The sequence below is a fragment of the Fringilla coelebs genome (assembly GCF_963513975.1).
Source record: "Fringilla coelebs genome assembly, chromosome: 12".
NCBI lineage: Eukaryota > Metazoa > Chordata > Aves > Passeriformes > Fringillidae > Fringilla > Fringilla coelebs.
This window is the reverse complement of record NC_140038.1, coordinates 19,129,004-19,152,649: the sequence shown is the minus strand read 5'-3', so window position 1 is coordinate 19,152,649 and position 23,646 is coordinate 19,129,004. Positions and strand designations below refer to the sequence as shown.

Here is a 23,646-nt window from a genome sequence, read left to right as displayed (position 1 = left end):
TTGTATGTATTTTGTATCTATTCCTATTTCCTATTGAAATTCCTAGGAAAGAAACTATCCAAGTACCGAGTTGAAAATTTCGTTTTAAAATAAGCCAGATGTCCAACCTTCCTTCAGCTGCCAAGCCCTAAAGAGTTCAAGAAAGATGTTAAAATCTGTCTTGCTGGCTGTGAAAAACTAATTGCATAGCATAGGTGATGATCCCAGTCTCCCAGGAGAAGGAATAAAACTGCTTCAGGCAAAAGCTCTGCTGTTATTTGTCTGAGGACTGGAGCTGGCAGTGTCTGTGGAAAAAAGTTTCACTGCCTGCCCTCCTTGCTGGTTTACAAATGCAGAGACAGGAACACAGATAAAGGTAGGTGTTTTTGTGTTGGTATCTGAAAACCTCATTCACCTTATGAGAAAAATGCTGGTTTTGTCCTCTCTTCCCTTCTTCTCCCTGTGTCCCCCCTGTTAAGAGCACAGGGAGTGCTTAAAAGCCAGAGACAGGTTTCAGGCTCACTGTTACAATTGTGTGAAGGAAGCCCATGGCCTGAGTTATTTAATGCCTGTGTGATAACAGCAATTCTGTTTGCAAAATGGATGTACAATTCCCCTCCCAAAGCAAGGAGTTCGGGGAGGATTAAGATTAGTAAAGCACTGTGAAGACTAAAAGTGCCACTGAATCCTGAGGATTAAAGGTTGCATTTGACTGGTGAAGTGGAAGGGCCTAATAGTTGCATTTATCAGGATGAAAATAATTCACTTTAAATCCAGTGGCTGTGCCTGACTGGCTTCCAGTCTGGTGGAAGTCACTGAGGGTACTCAGTGCTGGGAAAGAGCTGAGGGATACACAAAACTAATGTAATGCCCAGATCTTACTGCATAAATTCAGATTGTGAAGGGGATTTACATCAGGGACTTTAATTCCTGATTTTTGGAATAGCTTAGTGTACAACAGGAGAAGGGTTCATTCAGCATAATTCTAAATAATATAACCATTGCTGAGGTATTATTTGATAGTGGTCAATTTTTTATTTAAATTCAACACCTGAAAAATCTGAGTCTGAAAATAGCTGTCATAAACTGGTATGTTGAATCTAAATTGAAATCAGGAGATTGTAAAGGGAAAAAGCCCAAACAGCAAGGGTTTCTAGTGGTACTTCCAGACCAAAATGTACAGTACAGCTTTGCTGTACTCACCCCCCTTGGATGGAGAGGTGGAGCCCTGTGTGCATCCACATGTTCTGCCCTTGGATCTGGGTCTCTCAAGCATCCACACTGCACACAGAGGATTTGTGCCTGAACTTCAGTCCAACCTCAGTGATGCCCAGCTCCTGAACCTCTCCAGTGTTTGGCATCTCTCTTTTGAGAATTACCTCTCTGAGGTGATGGTGGTTTTCAGGGAGAAAGCTTCAATGCCCTGACTTTGGTGAGAAACAGCAGAGGACACAAAACATGACCTTTTTTTACATCCTTCTGCTGATACCTCCTGGGCTTTCCCTCACCTCCTCCTCTCCCCCATCGTTTGCTTGTGTGTGGCTTTAGCAGAAACAGGAATCTTACCCAAGTCTTGCAAGCCATTGTTTCTTTATGTTAAATACAAGGTTCTTTTATTGACTCCAGCTGCTGCACCTCCCTGTGCTCACTGTGTTTGCTTTATTAAAATTGAACAGCGTGCAAGTAGGACATTGTAAATCACAAGTGACTGGGCCAGAGGAAGAGGGAGGGAGAGGGAGGGACTCTGACTGTATGACAACAAAGAGAGCATATGAACAGGCTGGGCCTCCTGGCTAATAGCAGCCAAAACTCATGAGTACAATTTGCAATTGCTCCCAGGAGGACAGGCAAGGGCCAGACAGTTAGCAGGGATAGAGGGGAGTGAAACTGGAATACCTGATGTGTTCTCTCCAGAACAGAGCTTCTCAGGGCTCTGGGCACACAGGAGCTGCCAGCCTCTGCTGGAATCCTGGGATTTATCTGATGTCAGTGCCTGGCTGTGGTCATCCTGTCTGTGGAGGAAGCCTTGTTAGACCTTCCAAGTCCTGGAGAGGGCTTTTAAACCAAGAACCACTGGGTCCCTCTCAGAGAGGGAGGTGGAAGCTGCTGGTCCATAATTACTTATTTTTCAGCTTTGCCTCTTCATGACTTGTGGGGGGAATTGAATTTTTGTCTGCTTGAACTCCATGGGCATCCACAGAGAACAGTCAGAGTAGGTGAACTCGGGTCAGAAAGAGAACAGGTTCCTTCCCTGTGCCAGGTGAGTTCCTCTGCTCACAGCACTCCCTGAAGGTGCAAAACCATCACGGACAGCGCAGCGGCCACACGGAGCGTCCCTGGCTGCCACGGCGAGCCAGCTGTGAGCCCTCAGCAGCACAGTGGCTGCACCCTGTGCTCTGGCAGTGGCTTCTGCCGTGCTGTGGCGTGGAAGCTCAGTGTGCTCTCTCCTGCAGTGCTCCTCGACGTGCGGCAAGGGGCTGCAGTCGCGCGTGGTGCAGTGCATGCACAAAGTGACCGGGCGCCACGGCAGCGAGTGCCCCGCGCTGGCCAAGCCCGCGGCCTACAGGCAGTGCCACCAGGAGGTCTGCAACGACAGGATCAACGTCAACACCATCACCTCACCCAGGCTCGGTGAGTCAGGGGCCTGGGGGAAGGTGCCAGCTGCCCAGGGGGCTGCGGTGATTGTCTGGGGTCAGAAACTGGGAGAGGCTCAGCCAGACTCCGGCCGAAAGGTCTGGTGTGGGTAGGTCCTGTCTGAGCCCTGCCTCAGGCTGTGCCTGGGTGGAGTGCTTGGCATGGCAGAGGATGGAGCTGAGAGAGCAGCAGGAGCACACAAATGGTAGGTGATTGATTGGATTGATTGATTGATTGATTGATTGATTGATTGATTATCACAGGTGAGGGAGCTGGCAGGTGCATCATTCTCCATCACAAACCCTTCCACATGCTGCCTGTGCTGCAGTGAGTGTGAAGTAGGATCATTTATTCATGGTGCCCCAAGAAAATACATGACCCTGACAGGTGGTTTGATGGATTGATTTGCCTAGGGGGGCAAGAGAGCATCCAGCCTCTTCCTGACCCTGTGATTGTCTTTCCCTGTCCTCCTCCTCACCCTCCCTGCATTCCTTGTGTCCCTGACTGGGATGGGAATATGGTGATAACCATCTCTCCTGAAACACCTAACACTGACTGTACTTAAGACATGCCGCTAATTAAGAATGCCTCTGTTAATACAAATTTGTGGGGATCTCATGATTTTCCACATTGGTTTATAGGGGGACAAAAATATAAATATACTAAATATATATTTTTCCGAACTTCAGCCCTGTGTGTTCCACCGCAGCTCCAAGAACCGTGTTAGTTTCTTTACATTTCACACATCATCACCAGGAAGATGAAGCTAAATTGAGGCATCAGCTACACTGACCCATCCTCATGGGTGCCTCCTGTCCCCTTTTGGTAGAAGAGTTGTAAACAAGAAGAGGTTACCAGAAAGAGCAGCCTCCTCTGTCACATCTGAGCTGATCTCAAAGCTGATCTTACAGGCTAAGAAACCCTTAGCACACATGAAAACACAGAGCTGCTAAATAATAGAGAACCATTTTCTAATCATGCTGTCTGGTATTAAATAACACTTAAACTAGGGCTGGACTTGGAGCTTTTGAACTGAAATTTCTTCCCCAAAAGTTTACCAGATGTTTTAAGAGAAAACAGGGGCTTTCATTCTTGCAAATGCACTCATGCTGAAGGGTTTCTGTCCTCTCTTGGTATGAGAGTACTTCCCAGATATTTTAGCACTAAGAGCATAGTGGAAGGAAAACATTTCATTTGAGAAGTAAACCCTTGATACACTGATAAGACAAGAATTCCATCCTAATTCACATTTTAGGACAAAGCAATAAAATGCTCATGTGTTTAGAAGACTGAGGAGGCTCAAGTCCCTGCTGAAAATAATCTGCAAGCAATTTGGGATGCTTTTGTTTCTAAACCGGGCTTGGAATCACCAGGGCCAGAAACAATGATATTTGATATTAGTGGAAAGACATATCATTGGGTGTTTTGCTCTTTTTGCTTATAAACAATTCTAATTGGATTATCTTTAAACAGAATTTTCTCTTTTCTGCAATGGAAGCAAAGGAAAAAAAAATCAGAAAAAAATCCCAGTAGTCTACAGACCCCATGCTACCTTGCCCCTACTTCAGAATGGTTTTTTATCTTTGATAACATTTCCAAAAATATCAAAGTGTGGAGTTCACCTCACCTTTTATGTCTGTGTCCAGTGTCTCTCATTGATGACACATTGTGAGGGATTTATCCTGTCACTTCTTTTCTGTCTTCCTTCACAACCTATGAGGGACCTTGGACCTCTGAAATATTAATCCTGGCCTTGTTTATGGTTTAGTTTCTTTTATGTGAACTCTCCCATCTCGGATTCATAAGGTCTGTCTCAGGTGTTCTTGCCAGGTGTGTGATTTATTCATCTCCATCCCATTGACTCCATCCCATTCATCTCCATCCCATTGACTGCAGTTCATGGCCTTAAATCTGGGCTGCATCTTTGGGTGTTTTGTTCATCCAGACCTGTTTGCCTCTGAGACAAAACAGGTGCAACAGGAGGAGGTTTGCACTCCCCATTCATGTCCAGGGAAGGAAGGAAGCACTTCCAAAAGCCTGATATTTTGGCAGAGAGAACCTCACCTGCTCTCCAGTGCCGTCAGCAAGCGTGGCCCTCCCTCCCCTCAGGTGCAGGGCTTTTGATCACACCTGCAGTGCTGTTCCCTGGCTAATCTGGCAGTTTCTCCTTTCTTGTCTCCTCCCAAGCTGCCCTCACCTACAAGTGCACGGGGGACCAGTGGACAGTGTACTGCAGGGTGATCCGGGAGAAGAACCTGTGCCAGGACATGCGGTGGTACCAGCGCTGCTGCCAGACCTGCAGAGACTTTTATGCAAACAAGATGCAGCAGAAGAGTTAATGAAGCTGTGCCACTCCTTAGAGTCTTCCAGCTGTTTGTATGGAAATCACAGACTAGTAGGTCTGAGTACTGGAACTTCATGAGTTGCTACAGCGTGGTGGATCCCAAAGCACACCTAATGAGACTTGAAACTAATCCTACAGACTGGATACCAAAGTCATCCGCTCATCCACCTTAAAAAACACACAGAAAGGGTCATCTCAAGGAGCCAATCATTTCTGAATATTTTGACATCCTCACATTTTTCCTTAATGCTTTTTTAATATATTAAATCACCAGCCACTGGATGGCTTGCTACCATTAAAGAAAAGGACAAGAGTTGCAAAGTGATTACATTGGATAAGGTTATGGGTACCTCCATGGAGGAAGGCCTCTGGCAAAATAATTCAGCAAAGGCAGAGACATTACTTAATCTTTTAATCTTGACTTTTATCTGTTGTTTTCAATTCCCAGCAGTTATCCCACTGCAGAGTGGGCTTGGAGGGACATGCATCAATGAAAGGTTTAGTTGAAAGACAGGATTTTCTGTAAAAGCTCGTGAAAACTGATAGCAGAGGATGCACATCTCTGAATTTCCTACAGAAAACTCAGTATAATTATATCCAACATTCCCAGTCATATTTTTAGAGCCACTAGTAGGGAATGCTTTTCCTTCTAATTTTGAAAAACAATCCTCTCTGTCCTTTCCCCAGAATAATAGAGTTTGTTTTATGAAACCTAATTTTTCTCTGAGCTTAATGAAATGGAAGCTTATTAACAGCCGTAGATAGTTACTTTTAAACAAGAACCATTTACATGAGATGGGAGAAGCCAGAAATCATTTCATCCAGTAGAACTCACTGAGGGATTGCTTGGCCTAAGCTCTCTCCAATTTTTAGAAGTCAATCAGATAATGAGACTGTTGGTTCTTATAGAAGGACTGTGAAACTGGATAGGGTTGGAACAGAAACTGGATTTGGAACAATCTTTATAAAAAGATGTAGTTGGGAGCAGAACAGGTGTTTTCTGTCTCTGGGCTCTTTTACACAGCTGAGGTTATGTAGCTTTTGGAGTAACCAGAAGTAGCCAGGGATGCAAGACATTCAAAGTGTAATCTGGAGCTTGTGGGAAGCCAAGGGCTCAGACTTCCATTGCTGTCTTTGAATGCTCCCTGTGTCACTTCTGTGGTGCTGTCAGGTTTGGTGCTATAGGTTTGGTGCTGTCAGAGCACTTACAGTGCTGCACACACAATACTCTGCCATGTCTCTGCACCTTAAAGCAGACTCCTCTTGAAACAGGAGCTCTGCCCAGGGCAGGGCTTGTCCCCTCCCTTGTCACACACATCAGTGTCTCCCTATCACATCTTGCTCCAACAAGCATCATTCCCTTGCCAGGGCCCAAGGCCATGGTGGAGTTTCAGCCCCCTCCTGGTGACAGGAACAGAGCCCTTTGGATAATTGCAGCTTTGTGAGTACAAAGCTCAGGAACCGTGTGGGACTGTTTGACTCCTTGGAGCTGAGCACAGAAGCAAGCCCAGCTGCTCCCCCAGCCCCTGGCCAGGCTGCCTTGCAGCTCTCACCTGGCCCCAAGTTGTCTTTGTTGCTGTTGTCTCTTTTTGTCAATGCAAGGAAGGATGACGACTCTCAATACCTAACATGTCTTTAAAGCATTTTTTGCTTATACCATTCTTTCACTGGAATAATCTATTAGCATTTTATTAAGGGCTAAACTTTTCAAGCACAGGGAGATGATGTTCATCAACAGTCTAACCCTGTGTGGGCTTCACATTTACATCTGTGCTTGTGAGTGTGCAAATGAGTGTGTGTGCACCAGGGCTGGCCTGATGCACAAGGACACATTTGCACACCTTTTTTCTTCAAGTGCCTGTCCCAAACAGATCTGCTTTCCAATGCCTCAGATGATTTTCTCTATCAGGGAAATGATTCCAGCTTGGTTTTTGTTATACTGGATTTTTTTTTTGCAATTTATAATCAGGATTAGACCTCCTTTTTCTGTTATTCCCACCCTGCTGCCCAGCCCAGGCGTGGTGTAAGTACTTGGCAAGTAATCAAGGGAAAATTGCTGGCGGGGGTCACAGAGAAGATTTAGACAATACCAGGTGACACTCAATTAGGCAAATTAACAGGTAGAAGAACTGCTAATGAGAAAGTTCCAGGAGATCAGACAGAGCCAGAGGACCTGGTTTATGTTCTTAATCCACAGTGGTGTTTCCCCCTTAGCCTTCAGTGACACTGGGACTGTCCTTGCTGCCTCCCTGCCCCCACAGCCACCCCTGACACCCCTCACTCCGTTTGGAATTTGCTGTTTTCTTCTCATTTTCTCTGTTACCTTGGCAGAACTGTGTGAATTATCATTGCTGGGAATCAAAGGTGCTTCTCCACAGCAGGAATGTTTTCCTTCTGGTGCTGATCCGTGATCCTCTCTAGGCAAAAGGTAGGACATAGGAGAGGAAGGATTTTAGGTTTTGTGTTTTTCAGTAATAATTCACTACTGGCCAGAGCAGGGTGCTAGGTTCTGGACTCAAAGGACACTTGGGTCCACGTTCTGAGTCCTACCTAAGGAAAAAGGAATTTACAAGAACTTTTTTCAACTGTATGAGCACTGAGAAAAAAAACCCTCACTTGCTCTCACGGATTAGCATGCATCAACCTTTTATTTTTTATAATCAACCCCCCAACATTATTAAGAACTGATGGCACAACACAGCTCCATTTTATTCAAATCTCTTACTTCACATGGTGACAACTATCACATCACATAACAGCCAGAAAAATAATAACAAAAAAGATTTAATTCTGTTCAATATTCCTGCACTTCTGGTTTTTATCACTGTATAGGAGCTTTACAATGAAGTCACAGCTATGCTCTGCCCTCAGTTCCCACTTTCTGGTGAAAAGAAAAGCTTTTTGTTTCAATGTATCTACAACAACACTATTCTTAGATGTCCATAAGAGATTGATGCTCTTTTGATTACAGTGGTGGTATTTCCATATTGTAAACAATACTCTGTACTGTTACTAAAGTACTGTACATTTCTAGTTGCACAATTGTGTTATTGAGTGTAGATTCTCACTATCTCATGTATGGTGCTATTTTTTGTTGGTGGAAAAGAATCTTAGCAGTTGGTTATTGCTTGATATTTTATTATAATACAGGGATATATTCTCCATGGCAATAATATCATTTAAGTTTTCTCATTACAGAGTGAAATGTATATATTTTTCCATTAGCTAATTTGCATATGTACTGTATCCATGGTAATTTTCTTCTTGGTGCTGGTTATAAATAGAAAAAGATAAAAAACAATCAAACTGAATGGAACCAGTTGTAAATGAAATCCAAAAAAAAAAAAAAGAAAAAATGATCACTCCATTTTGAACAAATTGAATATGTTGAATAATAAATTTATTTTTTCCATAACAACTTTAATAAGGTTTCTGAACTTGAAACAAAAATACAAAGCAAACCCAAGGCAGGAAAATGAAGAGAAAGGAGTGAAGCTGTAAGTGGTACATCATGCATCTGTGTAATACTGGACTGAGACTGGGATTTGGATAAATCCAAGCCAACTGTTTAATTGCTGTGTTCGGTGTAAAAGGTCATTTGGCAGTAAAATTCTGGCACCTCAGTGTTCTCAGTGTGCTAAAAACCAAGAAATGATGGGTCTTGTCCTGGTCAGGTTGCAAAATAAAGCACGGGGATGTTAACACCTGAATGATGCCTTGCCAGGTCTGTGGTCAGTGACACAAGAGTAGAAAATTCCTGTCTGGGAAGAGCCTGCCAGGCTGTGTTTGGGATATCTCTGTGTGTGCCTGGGCAGGCTGTGGGAAGGGGGGAGCTTCTGCCTGGGGACAGGGATGTTCTGAGAGTGCTTTTGGGGAAGGTTGTTCTTGGTGTGCCTGAGCTGGGAGGGAGCAGCAGCTCCACAGGCACCCATGACAATGAACAGTGCTGAGCATGTGGGAATTTATGCTGGAGCAAAACAATGCCATCCATTGGGAAGGTATCTGCATAACCTAGCTGCACTCTCCCCTGGTGTGAAATAAACAGAATTACTTCAGTGCCACGTGTTTTGGATGTCTTTGTTGTAGGCACTAGCCAGAGTCTTTGTACTGTTAGCTCTCCCCAGCACAGGGAGGTTGTTTTTGCAGTCAGATACACCTGTAGGATCCTCTCCCAGCCTGCCTTACAGAGATGCCATCATCTGTATCCCACTCCAGCTCAATTCTTGTTAAAAGGGCACTTGGAGGTGGGAGCAGCATCTTTCTAAAGCAGCCTTAAAAACCCAGGAACATGGTGGAGTGATGGACTTGGCAGTGCTGGGTTGGAGCTGATGATCCTGAAGGTCTTTTCCTTTAGGATTCTATGATTTTATAACAAACCAAAGCAGAGTTGGTGTGAGAGCCCTCCTCCCACAATGATTTCCAGAAATGGAGCTCATACTTTAATAACAGAGCTCATTTCCTGATCTCACACGGGATTCATGGCACAACACCGATGGGCTTCTGAGGCAGCCTTGGGAGATCCAGCCCAGCTGCCACCCTGCACAGGACCATTCACAGCAGCAGCACTGCAGAACCTCCATCCAAGTGGTGCTGTACATTAACACATCATCCTGTTTGTGCCTTGCCTGCAGTCAACATCTGATTGCAATTGTTGACCTGTTTGAACAATAAAACCTAGCTCTGAGCCTGGGGAAGCCAAAGGGCTTTGCATTAAGCTGGGCTATGGCAGTGGGTGGGAGGGGTGTAAGGAATGCTGTCATACATTTGGCTTGAAATGTTCCTGGTATGTGCCAATACCTCTGCTATAAATCCAGTAGGATTATGTACTTACTTTGCCTATTTTGCATGTAGCCATTTGCTGTTTCTCTTATTCCTAATCCCTGTTTCTACCCAAGCCATTGCCCTTCCCTGTGAGCTCAGTTGTTGTTTTTTTTTATTTAAGACCCCTCAAGCCAAGGTCACTAAAGGCAAGTGGGGTCAGAGGGCTCTGGTGCTGTGGCACAGAAGGATCAGGAGGAAAGTGGAATGTCTCCTCCCCTCCTTGGAGGCCACTTCTGCCTCCAGCAACTCCACCTGCTCCCTTCACTCTCCTGGTGTCCATGGCAGCCTCAGCTGTCTCTTGCACCAAGCTGGCAGCACCCTGCTTGCTCTGGAAGGAATTTGCCTTCCAAAATGTGGAGCACTTTATCCCCACATCAGCTCACCAAGTACCACTGCTGAGGACTCTGCTCTACCAGAGTGAAAACCCAATCTTCCTTTGTGCTTTCCCCAACACCACATGGAGCATTTCCATGAGGAAAGGGGATGTTTTCTTCTTGCTGGAGAGTGTCAGTGCAAACACCAGTGTGCTGTGGAGTTCAGGCAGAGAAGATCCATGCTAGCTGTGCTCCCATTCCATGCACTCACACTTCTGATGGTGTCAGGAAGAATGGGATGGGATGCTGCTCTCCATGTGGCCTGGAATGGAGGAAAACACTCATTTTTCACCAGGAGAGCACTGGCAGCTCAGCAGTCTGCAAGGCTGCCTCCACCACCCCACAAACCAGCAGCTGCTGAAGGATCACTGACAGCTCTCTGGAAGGTCACTGCACGCTACAGCATCACTGGAGCCTTTCTGGAGACAGGGAGTGAAAGTCCTTGGACTGCTGAGGGATTGGTGAAAAAGGGGAATCCTCTAACAGAGTCTTTCAGTGCAGCCTGTCCAGCAAAACCAGACAAGCCATTCTTGGGTTGGACTTCATTCATTTTCTTAGAAGAGACATTATTTGAACGTTTTTCAGTTTCCATTTCTTTCCCCAGCTCCACACTTTTCCCCTTGATTTTGTCTCTGATGACAAAAGGACTGCAGCTTTGTTTGGCACCAAACTTCCCTCCTGAGATGATCACACAAGAAGCCTTTTATCAGCCTGGGGGCTCTGAGCCAGAGCTGCTTGCAATGGAAGTGGCTGGGACTGTGACCCCAGGCTGTGGTGGGTTGAGAGTCAAGCTCAGGCTGTCAGCAAGGGGACCTGCAGCAGTTCCCTGCCAGGACACATTAGAACTCCTGATCCTGCTTCCTTCAGTGCTGCTCTCATTCAAGAAAAGGTATGAAATCCACATCTAGACTGAATTTAAAGATTAGGTGTTGTTTAAAATAGAAATCCTGTCCAGAATCATGATCTAACTCCTCAGAAAATAAATTGAACCTCCCCTGCTCCCCCCTGCTTAATAACAACATTTGGTTTTCTCGCAGAGCTGGTGCCTCCTGTGCTGTGCTGGCTTCAGCGCTATCAGCTCTGTTCCCTGCCCAGGTTTGTGTTCAGGAAGAAGGGCCCTGCTGGAATTCTGGAATTCTGCTCTCCTCAGGCATCATCACCTTGGAGCTGCTCTCACTCCTGGCTTCTTCCCTCCATCACATCACTGGCCAGCAATGCCTTGAGGGGGGCACAGTGACACTGAGCCCAAGAAATGCTGTCAGCCACGTTTCCCAGAAGGTAAGGAAGATTCCATCTCTTTCTTTCTTCTTTTTTTTTTTTCCCCCTAACCATGTTTTGCTAAAGAAACAATTTTAAAGAGGAAAAAGGAAAAACCACATTATTGTGTAAGCAAGATGGCAAAGAGCTTTCTGTGGGTATTCATGTGCCATTCTCCCTGCAACAACAACTCTCTGCCTGTGGTGTGGCTGCCTGAGTGTTCAGCAGGGGTGGTTTTGCAGCAGCTGTGTGCACAGTCCCTTCCATCACAAGTCCTGTTCCCTGGCTGTCCCCATGGCTCAGTTTATTTGTGTGCAAGGCAGCTGAGAGGTTATCAAGCTTCCCATCAGCTGTACAAACTCACAGCAGCACCAGCTCTGTGTGTGTCCCTTTCTGAGAGCTACACTTTGGGGGTAATCAGCTCTTGGGCAGCTCCTAGCAAAGATCTGCTCCTTCTGCTGTGGCTCTCCAGAGGAGCTGCTGCCTGTGCTTATGCCACAAGCTATGGGGGATCTGAAGCCCTGTGTAAGAAAGAAAAAGCTTATTTACTTGTTTTCAGCCTCCCCATAGGATGGTTCTAAAAGCAAAAGTATCCTTCACTGTGGGGAAAAAAAAATCAAATCGACAAAAACACCCTCATATTTGTCAAAATTTTTGTACATGTATTTCAGGCCATCATTAAATCTTGCCAGGCACCTCCCTTTCCTCCTCTGCCTTCCCCAAATGCTTCCATTTTTGGCTAAAAAATCCCAAGTTTGGGATTTTTGGACCAACAATGTCAGCCAAAACCCAGGCTCTCTTCTCTAATTTTTCCACTTAATTTTTCAACTATCTTCTGGCAAAGCAGAAGCACTGTTTTGATGGAAAGTTTTTCAACCAGCTCTGCTCATTAATTTCTGCCAGCAGTCACAGAACAGTGCATCTTGCAGGAGAGAAGAGTGTCTGAAGGGCCCAGTGTGAGGCAGGAATGAGTAACACTCCTTTCCCAGCTCTGTGCCCCAGCCAGCTCCCTGCTCCTAATGAGAGACATCTTTCTAGAGAGGCTTCCAGCCTAAATCTCTCTTGGCAAGTCAGCTCAGCAATTCAGGTATTTTGCCAGGTTAGAGGAAGATGTGGGTGGGCATAGAAGGATCTCCTCTGAGCAAAGGACCCTGAGGAGCAACATTGGCCATCTCTTATCTGCTTGGACTAATTTTGGATTCCTCCAGGCAAGCACCAGCTGGCAGGGAAGGGTGGGGAGGTGTGGCTGGTCCAGCTCCCTTTCAAGACTGGTTTTTGTGTGCTGTAATGGTGATGTTCAGATACACCAGCAGCTGAGCCAGGCACTGCCATGAGCTGTCTCCATGGAACCCTGAGACCTGCAGGGACAAGATCCTGAAGTGGCTGAAATGGCACCAGTGCATTCCTGCTGTGTGTCTGTTACCCATCTGTCCATGAGGAAGGGATTTTTGAGCTCAAGGGAAGTCCAGCTCCTCTCACTTTTGGGTTTCTGTGATGACAGGAACCTGGGAGGCAAAGAAGGAAGATGTTCTTACAGAGTAGCCAAATTTTTCAGTGTTTGGCCTCAGCAGCCAAAGGAGCATCTGCCCATTGGCTGCATGGAGAGTCTCCTCAGGGAAAAGCCATCCATCCACAGTCCCTGGCATTTGCAAAGTGCTCTGAAATCTTTCAGTGAAAGACTTTTTAGATGTGCAAAAGTTTATAGCCCTTCTCTGACCATGGCTGATTTTAGAGGGTTAACTTAGGAACAGGAAATACAGTGACTAAAGGAAAGCCATTAATATTAAATTCTACCCTTTGCCAGATTGTCTTGTGTTATCTTTGCTCTTTCATGGAATATTTTCCAGTTTTCCTCGCAGGGCATTCCTTACAGAGGCAGCAGCTAAGGAGCTGTAACTTGGCACATCTCCACCTGCTTTTCTGTAGCAGTGCACATTTGTGCTCTGGGATTTGAAGAATTTCCTTTGCCTCTAGAATTGATATGCAAACAGTCAGCTGTACAGACATCAATCTGTCCAGTAGACATGCCTTGTGACCTAAGGAATAATACAGGTGGTCAGCACCATGCTGGTGACTCCTGAATTTCTGGAGCAAGCAGAATCGTTTTCCTACGTCAAGAAGACGGGAGGTCCTGTATACACCCTCGAGTCATCTGCTGTGCTTGACTGATCACAAAACACCCACCAAGATTTCCCTAACAAAGTCCTTCATTTCTGCCAAGGAAAGCAAAGATTTTCAGGAAATGAGAGATGTGGCCTCGCCACCTCACAAACAGCTCGGGGGTCTCAAGATGCTCATCTCAGCAGAGGGATGCTCGTGCCAGAGCAAACGTAGAGCCCTGTGTGGTCAGTGCACAGCTCTTCCAGCATCCCTTCCTGCATCAGCTCTGTTGTGGTAAAAACAGAAGTGGCCAAACTTAGTTTTCTCCTGCCTGTTCGCTGTGCTGTTGTAAGTTCCACTGTGTCCAGGTGCTGCTATGTGAGCAGGTGTGGAATGAGGGATGTTAAGAGTGGGAGAGATGAGTGTTGTGTGTGTGATTTCATCACAGCTAAAAGCTGTGCTTGAGCTGCTGGGCACCCTGTGGGCACCTAAAGCCTAGGGGGAATTTTTAAGAGAGAAAGAAATGGCTCCAGAGAGACCCATAACTCTAAGCAAGTTGTTCACCAGGACAGTTACAATTTCTGTTAAAAATAAGTCTTTTATTTCCCATTGATACTTCTCAGGCTGCAAGGAGAGCCATTCTCCTGCTGCTGGAGGCTCTAGCTGCAGACACAGCCTTGGAAGGGAAGCTTGCTCTCATGGCTACAGCAGAGGAATGGGAAGCACGAGATCTGGCATGAAGTGCTGCTCCCATTGAAGCCAGTGGGATGTTTGCCATTGGCTTCAGGGGAAGCCAAGATTTCAGTCTGCAGCCAGATTTGCTGGTGTGCTGTTCTATGCTAAGAGCAGGAGCAGAGAGGGTTCTTGGTTTCCTGATAAAGCCCTTGCTGCCTCGGCTCCTCTGCTGCCTTCTCACCTCACACTGGCCCCTCCTTGCTTTCAAATCTTAGGCCTCTTTGAAAGCCTTGATGAAGAGTCTGGTGGATGATTTGTGTCTGTGGTTTGTCCCATGATTGGAGCTCTTGGACATCCTCTCCACTGGGAATTGTGGACAGTGCTGGAGAGGGGCATAAGGCAATTAAGGAACAGGACAGGCTGGGGTAAGAGACTTAGATGAACTAACACACATGAGATTTGCTGCAAGTAAATAACTGTGTCTTCCTCTCCAGGCAGCAGCTTGGATCGGCTCTAGAATTAACTCTGAGGGGTTCAAGAGAGCCTGGAAACATTGTAAAGGTGGTCCAAGGTGGGCTTCCCTACTTCACACCTTCACACCAACATGGAACCTTGATAGTTTAATCAGCTTTTTTCCTCATCTCCCTCTTTCAGGGTTATGTGGGAGCCAAAATGTGTGAGTGATGAGCTGTGGTGCAGGTACTCATGAGCCTGTTAGTGAACCTTTCCCAAATTGCACTGATCCCCCTGCCAGCCCAAAGGCTGCTGTTCTGCTGTAGTGACTTAGGTGTAAAACAGTGCATTATCCAGAGCTCCACAATGTTTGCACACCCAGCACCCATGGGTTGTTGCCCTCCTCTCAAAAGCATCTGAAGGAAGTAATCACAGAGTTGATCAAGATTCTACCAAGCAGCCCCAGTTTGGCCTGTAGAGGTCCAAGCTGTTTTTATTTGAGTGGACACATGGTGGAGCCTCTGCATGCCAAGGAAAAGAAACATTGCAAATAATTCTTGCTCTTCGTTTTTGTTTCTCCCTGTTTAGGACGGCTCTCTGTTCATCATGTGGGATTGGTCTCTGCTGCCCCTTTCAGGGAACATCTGTAAGCACATCACATCTGTAAAAAAAAAGGCAGGAAGGTTTATCTGCTGGACCAAGAAGTTGTCCTGAATTTCCTCACCTCTCCAGATGCCTGGTGTTTGACAGCTTCTGCTCCTGGCCAGCCACAGCTTGTGTTCTCTTGCCACCTGGGACCTGATCTTCCTCTGACACTTCCACTGAGCAGCTGCTGGGAGAGACTTTCTGGTAAGCTGAAACCATGGTGATGTATTTTATCTCCACAAACAAGGTGTTGCAAATGTAGGTGTTGAAATCTGAGATAAGGATCATATAGAGATCCATAGCTAAGAGTTTTACTGTGATTTTCTCCAGAAAGCTGAATCAAAGCTACCCAGAAGTTGAGCTCTGGTGCAGGAGCGCACCCCAGTGTTACCTCTTTAGGCACAAAGATTTTTACAGGCAAAAATACTCTTTGTTCTGATAATAAATGCAGAGGAACTGGGAGGAAAGCAAAGAAAAACCCAAACAATGCCATATTCTCTGCTGACTGCTTGGCTTAGCTCTGCAGCACAATTTCCCCTCTCTCTTCCACATCATTCTGAGATTCTTTCCCAAAAAGGTCTTATCAGTAGATAAGTGGCTGCCTCTGAGCCAACTCTTTTCTTCTGGTTCAGTGGCTGGCATGATGTTTGCATGAACTCTAAACCATCAACTTGTTGCTCTCTGATTTTCTTTGCTGATATGATCCCTATAAGCTCTCACATTTCCTAGGGCAAGCACAATCAAGCACAATCAAACAAAACAAATCAGAATAAACAGAATTAGTGCTCATTCTTTCTTAACAACATGCCTGTAGGGGTTTTTGTCTCCCTTAGCAAATTCAATCCAGCTTCTTTCTCTCAAGTTAATTCACTGTAGCTACTTCCACAGGCCCTGGGTTACAGGTAACAATGACAGGAGAGGATTGTGCTTTGCTTTGAGCAAGGGCTCAGCATCTCTGTGTTTTGCATTTTAAGGAATGGGGTGAGCTGGGGATTACTTGATCCACTTCCCACTGATTCTCTGTGGTATTGCCTCTGCTGCTGGTGATGTCCCACCTGGGAATACAAGAGATGACACTTTGCACCCTTCATCTGCTCTTGTGTCCCTTTAATTCTGCTAATGGTTTATCTTCTCCTTTTTTTTTTTTTTTTTCTGTCTCATATACAGGCTCTGGTATTAGCACTCCAAGCACAGGGGTCTGGGATAGCTTTCCCAGGATCCTGGCAGATTTAAAGGCCAATATTGCTCCCATGTACTCACATCCCACATTGAGGGTGTCCTTGTGGGTGTGACCCTGGAGCCAGCTTCTCATGCAGGACAGCACAGTGAAACTCCCTTCTGGCAGCCAGGCCTTGGACCTGCAAAGTCTTCCCTGTGTGGTTGGTGTCTTTGAACATTCCCTGGGACTGTTTCCTGAAGAGAGAGCAGCATTTGGCCCTTGGCTTTTAGGAGAGTTTCCTAACGCCAACCTCAAAACAAATGGAAACACTTTCCTCCCCCTTCAGACCAGGACAAAGACTGAGGGTGAGGTTTTAAGGCTAATGAAGCTTTTGGTGTGTGGTTTTTTTTTTCCTCCTGTCAGCTGAGGAGGTCCCTGGCACTATGATAAAAGCCCCCACTGCCCACTGGGGCTCCTCTCCTTGTGGTGAACATGCTCCTGGGAGACACAAAGGTTTCCCCAGAAGCACATACCCATTCCATGGCTCCAATTAGAGAAGATTTTCTGTGTTTGTTGCTAACAATGTTCTTCCTTGCCTTTGGCTCAGCAGGAACCTGATTAGTGACTTTCCAGGGTCCTTGAAACCCGAGGGAATTAATTTGCCTGTAATTTTGTCCAAGCTGATACTTAGGGGAACAGCTGGGAACATTGTAAAGCAGCTTCTGGCAGTGAAGAGTCCCAGCACAGCATTTCCCAGAGCCCTGGTAGTAATGCTCAGCCTGCCCACCTGAAGCCAGCCCATGCAGGGAGCTGCAGCATTAACCAGTGAAAGACATGGCCCTGCTCCTCTTCCCCTTCCTTACCACAGCTGGGTTTGGCCAGCTGTGCTTTGGTGGTACCTGGTCACCACACTGGGCTTGTGTCACTTTGCTGCTGTTCACAGCTTTTTTCAGTGTTTATTGACAACCAGACACATCTTTCATTTCTTGATGGATGCTCATCCCAGCTTCCCAGGATCTGGGCTGTCCTGACATGCCAACATGTTGTGCAGCCTTGGGTGAAGCAGTGCATTGCCCTGTAACTCAGAGAACCACTGTGCAATAGGAACCACAATAGCACTGCTTGGCTGGGGACTTTTGAAGCACTTTGAGCTCCTTGAAGGACCAGGGTTGGTACAAACCTGTTCTGTTACTCTGGGGTTAAAGGCTGTCTGAGATTATGGTTTGAAGTGAAAACAGCAGCCAACAGAGCAGCTCACACATCCCTAGAGATGGTCACTTCATGGTTTGGGGCATTTTCAGGGGCTACTTCACTTCCCAGGTACTGGAAAGGCTGAGCCAGCTTGGGGCTGGGACCCCTCTGCAGGGCTGTGTGCAGGACACAGGAATTCCATCAGGACCATGCTTAGCCTTAGCTTTTGCTGTAACAATTACAAGTGATAAAATATCAATTTTCTCCATTTGCCTCCCCACAAGTTGGTTTAAAGGGAATGAAGGCAGATCCTGCTATAGCTCAGTGCATTACAAGCCAACTCAAATGAGTCCCCACTGTCTTTTCATCTCCATGAGACTTTTAATGCCCTAAGTCTTTGCATGTCCTGGCACACAGCCCAATTGAAGCATGAGCTCCAACAGAAGTTTTACATTTAAAGCTGTTCTTTTGGCTTCAGAAATTTGCAGATTGAGGCTGAGAGAAGCAATTCAGCTGTTTACTTGCAGATCTCCTCCAGCCCTGCTGTGCTCTTGCCCTCGCCTCGGTCAGAGTTGTGTTAACAGCATTTTCCTATTAAAGTAGCAGCCTCAGTTACAGAAAATGCTTTTCCTATCTGGGAATGTATCTGATTTTACTCTTTTTAAATTACTCATGGAGCACAGGGGTGTTTTGTTTCCCACCCCTTATTATAATTAATCCATCATCATTTCTGGTGACAAGGTTGGCTTTTGTTGGATTTTTTATTTCTTGCCATTTCCATCAGCTTGTGCCAATACCACTCAGACTCCACATGACTGATGATGGGGAGGCTGATGTGGTGAGCAGTCAGGCAAATATCAAGTGGACGAGCAATTCCTGAATTTCTGCTCTCTCAGAGCAGGAAAAACGACACCTATTCTGGAGACAGCCCTGCCAGAAAATCTTAGAGCCATACTGTGTAAATTGTAGCCACTTCCCTGTCTGAAATAGCCCTACTCTGAAAACTTGGTTTTCAAGACCTCCACAGCCAAGGCTTCTTCCTGTTACCTGAAAATTCCAAGTATCTAAGAGAATAAATGGTAGCAGCTAAAACCTTCATTTTTCTTCACAGGGATGAGGTAAGAGCTTCTTTTTTTTTCACTTCACCTCACTGAATGGTGAGATGGTGCTGGGCCCCATCCTGCCTGTGGTGCAACAAGCTCAGCAAGGCTTGTCCTGTGGGTTGCAGTGGGATCTGACTCTGGGATTTTCACTCCAGCCAGTTTTCCATAGTGGACAACCTCGTGACTGTCTTCTGGCTGAACATGCTTTGAACATGAGCATGGCAGCACTTGGGCTGGGCCTGCAGGACGTGGTGCAGGACCAGATGCAGTGACAGGATCAGTGCTGACATCCTCTCCCAGGAGGCCACAAAGCCCCTCTGTCCAACAACACCCTTGTCCCAGAGTCTGAGCAGCTGCAGCTCGTGCCCAGCACAGTGACCCTCAAACCTGGGAGCACCTGCGTTCTTCAGGACCCTCGCAAGGATGCTCCAACCGCAGACTCCCAGACAAGGAAGCAAAGCCTTCTGCTGCCCCCACGTGTTGCTTGCTCATTATTGTTGCCACAAACCAGTAAAGACCTGGGAGCACTATTGGGAAGCATGAAGAGGAGCCAGCACAACCACGCAGCTCTGGAGGTCAAGGTTCTTGCTTTGGAAGAATCTTCAGTTCCTTCTGTTCCTCCCTTAATCTCAGGGTGTTCCTTATACTCAAAAAACTGCAAAATCAGATTGAGCCTGTTTGGAAGTGGGATGATCTGGAGGTAGCAAAGCACAGAGGTGTCCTGGTCCCACCCAGGACGTGTGTGAGCCCTGGGAGCCCGCCAGCGACGCTGATGCTCTGTGTGAGGATACAGCACAGAGCATCCAGGAGCCTTGGCTCAGGCCACAAGGAGCACAGAGTGAGAGACAGCTCTTGGCAGGCTCAGCTCACATGATAAGGTCATTGGAAAGACAAGTGATGCTTTCATCAACCTGCCTCTCCCCAGAATCAGCACCAGCTCTGTGCTCCTGTAATATCCCATGCTCCATGTAGTGCCAAGGACAAAAGCTTCCTCACAAATAGGTTGAAGCTGCTTCTCCCAACCAGTGTCCCAGCCCCCAACTCCAATCCCTCCTGACCCTGTCAGGTTCCAGTTTTGAACCACTGAACAGCACCCCTTGGAAAGGTAATTTTCTCTCTGGATCAGTGGCACCTCTCAAGCTGTGGGGAGAGCAGGCTGTAGTTGCTGGCTCTCTGCTGCTTCCCAGCAATTACAATTTGGGATCTTGTAGTTTTGTCCTGTGTTGGGGTAGCACATGCTGACTATTCTGGAGAGCATCAATCCCAAAAGCTGCCTGAAGCCTGGGCTGACAGGTTGGTAGTAGCAGCCAAGCTCTCTCATGGAACCAGTTTGTGGCTCGGGGAGGTCCCAGAGCAGTGTTCCTGACCATCCCCAGCACAGTTCTTGGACTGGTAGAGCTGGCTCTTTGCCATCCTTTCACTGAGAACCTTTTTGGCATGGCACCATGAACAGATGGGCCATGCAGCAATTCCTCAGCTCAGATTGTCCACAGGCTGCCCTGGACACTGCCTGGAGCTCTCTGAGAACATCTGAAGGGAACAGCACTCGCTGGCAGGGCTTACGTGCTCCAGCAATTGGGGATTGCAAACACATGCTTCAGCTATGCAAGAAATCTTCGACTTGTTCTGAATGCAATTCTGCCTGGGTTTCTTCCCAGGAACATTCCTGTTCTTCACAATTTACCAGTTGCAGGAAGGGAGAAGGGGGAGGGGGGATTTTAGGAGTAAGGGAGAGGAAAGGGAACAAATCTCACGGTGCTTTCCCTTGCCAAATTTCTCCAGAAGGACAGGGTGTGGAGCATGGACTCCAGAGTCTGGGATAATCCCAAGAAAATATGAATTACAAAATTAAAACCACTTTTAATTAGTCATTTGTTTTTATAGAAAGAATAAGTCTGTTTTTCTGAAGTAATTTGGTGCCTGCTATCACACACACCAGGCAGCCCCTGCCAAATGGAGCTGTCTGATAGAAGGCAAGCCCAGAACGAGGGCTCTGAGCAGAGACACCTTATCTCCTCCAGGAGACAGCAGTGCCATTCAGATCTGCATTCTGCTTCCCCAGATAAAAGTCCCACTCCTGAGTCACTGCATACGTGATAGAGTTGCAAATGTAGTCCCCGTAGGTGGGAATAATTTGATGTCTGAGATGAATGATGAAGCTGGGCTTTTATTGTCACACCTGCTCTGTTCCAGACAGGAGAGGAAGCATGAGAGGGTGGAGGCAGGAGCTGTTTCTGCCCTGGGAGAAGCCAGAGGTGCAGGGTACCCAGCTCCTCACACCAGGTGACACAGCCCTCTGCTCATGGAGGGACACAGTGGCTGTCACCTGCCAGGGGGGGCTGGGCTCACACTGCAGTGGGTGGGGGAGGGCTGTACCCAGGCTGGCCCTGAACAGGGAAGGTGTCACACAGGCTCTGTGCTCCTTTCCTGATGTCACCACCATCAGCTCCTTCCTGCAGCCCAAGACCCTTCCAGGGCAGTCAGTTGCAGGATTTGTGCTCCATGGCAGAGTCTGGGACCTGCTGAGCTACACAAGCTCCAAGGGCCTTAAAAGAGACAAGGTGTAACCTGATGCGACCAAACATGCACTCTGAGTAACCTCCACAGCTCAATTAACTCTATTAAGTATGTACCTATAATTAATTTAATTTGGTTGAGGCTTTCCCCCCTGTGTTGGGTGCTTACTGTATGAACCTCTTAAAATGATGGCTGTGTGTATAATTCAATCAAATGTGCATGCAGTACCCACAGAAGCTGAGTCACTCCAGGTACCAGGGGAGAGGTTTATTTTGTTGTATTTGGCTTGTGCTTCTGACTTAACACAGGGATAACTCCACTAAAATTGGTTGTGCTGCATTAGTCCAAAGCCAGAGCAGAGCCCAGTTTTTGTTCATTATTTGCAAGAGAAACATCATAATTTCTATAATGCCATGTCCAGAGTATGGGTGGGGTTTGCTCCAGCTGCCTTCCCAGTCTACCACTAGGGAACAATGAAATGAAGGTAAAAAGGAATATTCATCTTTTTCTCTTTTTGTGTGTATAATTCAGAAATACCAGCAGATTCCTATTGCCTCACAGTGCTGTAGGAGCCTTTCCCATATAAAGGCTAAACTAAGCAGGAATGATTGGTTGATACTAAGGAGATGCTCAAGAAGTTTTTCCTGAAGTTACTCTTTTCCCAAGGGTGGAGAGCAGCCTGTCACTGAGTGAGAGGTTTTATTGCACAGCTTAGAATGCAGCTGAAAGAGAAGCAAAGAACAACATGGAATGTGTGTCTGACACTTCTCACACCTCTCAAGTGAGCCTGAAGAAAGAGGGACAGATCACAAGTGATGAGGAAAACTGCAGTTCTGGGTCTGAGCAAGAGCTCCCAGGAATCACAGGGACACAAGAGAGGAGCCCTGTTCTAGATTATTTGGAGATTCCCAGCCAAGACCTTCATGAAAGTTTTGATTCTTTATCACAGGGATTAACTCTGGGAAGCAGCTGGCGTGGATGGGAATTCCAGCTGGTGCCCAGCAAACTGCTCTTTGGATTGAGTGCAAATGAGCAGACTCAGCTCTGTCACCCTCTGCATTGATCTCAGTCAGGGCAGGAGGATTCTTCCTGAAATTCAGGGCACCTTCAGAATGACCCTTGTGTTGGTTGAGTGCAGACAGTGACTGAACCATTGAGCTCTCAGACAGACTCTGCTTGTTTGGGGCTGTGCAGCTCTCACAATCTGTCTGCTAACTACAAAAATATTCCAATTATTTGGAATGATGACATCACCCATGCAATTGACCCAGATCCAACATCAGCACTCCCACAAAACAGTTATTTCTTGTGAGACACTATCGAGGACAGTAATCCAGCCCAGACTGAGCCCTGTCAGCAAAGCCTGGTTGATTCCCCCACATTTCCAGCATTTCCTCAGCAGTTTATTTTCCAGGTCTGACAGGTTATCCTAAGTAACCTGGATCTGTTTGACAAAATGTGATTATTGCTTGTAACTTTTGAACCTCAATAGTCACAGAGAGGCTCCAAGTGGCTCAGGAAAGGCATTTTGGCACCTTTCATCTACTCCCTGTGTTTGTAAAGCCCTCACCAGCACACTAAATCCATCATCTGTTGGGCCAGAAAGCTGCCTGAGCACCAAGTCATCTGCTTCTGGGATGGAGGGAAGGAAATCCTGCTGGGAGATGGGGAGCTGGCTCAGCCAGTCCTGCCTGGCCACTCTCCCAGCACCCTTCCATCCCTGCCAAAACCCCTCAGTCCCACAAAGATGAGTGGGCAGGTAAGAGCTGTGAAGAACAACTGTTGCTTAAAGAAATTCCTGATGCTTGAGGAGCCTTCTTTCCTCTCAGTGTGTCACATTTAGCAGCTGATGTTGTATCTAATCCAGGGGTAGCCAGAACTGGAGAGGGAATACCCTCCTTCCTCTCTTGCCTGCAGCACTAGGGCTGCTCAGGGGAAGGCAAAGGGATGGCCAACGACTGCACTCAGCTTTCATTTCACTTAAAAGCAGGTTTGTCCATCACCTGTAGGGCACAGAGCAGCCAGACCCCGGGCTGAGCCAAACCCCAGGTCCAGTTGGGGTTTGGCTGACCAGCTGGTCAGCTCTGCAGGCACCCACAGGGCAGAAATACAGACACGTTGTAAAATGGCATATTGGACTATGGACACACTGTAATCTGTTATTACACACTGACAATGTAGTAACTGATGTTACTGTAGCACAGGGCTCTGCAGGTGTGGGACATGACCCCTTGTACCGGTGTGTGACGTGTCCTGGGGCAGTGGCACCTCACCCATGGTTGTACAGGAGTGTGACATCACCCGTGGTTCAGCTGTGTGACCCGACCCATGGTACCGCTGTGTGACGTGTCCCGGGGCAGTGGCACTTCACCCGGGGCTATGCAGGTGTGTCGG

The 23,646-nt window shown here is 46.9% G+C and overlaps 1 protein-coding gene across 1 annotated transcript in view; it reads left to right on the top strand.

The window, feature by feature from the left end:
• Positions 1-8,693, top strand: part of ADAMTS17 (ADAM metallopeptidase with thrombospondin type 1 motif 17) — a gene marked incomplete at its 5' end in the record, with an annotated part of 154,974 nt that extends 146,281 nt beyond the window's left edge. Inside the window, 2 exons of the mRNA XM_084213817.1 lie at positions 2,433-2,610; positions 4,801-8,693. Coding sequence (XP_084069943.1) covers positions 2,433-2,610; positions 4,801-4,952 — 330 coding nt within the window. The 3' untranslated portion in view covers positions 4,953-8,693. The remainder of the gene's footprint in view (positions 1-2,432; positions 2,611-4,800) is intronic.
• Positions 8,694-23,646: the final 14,953 nt, after the last annotated feature.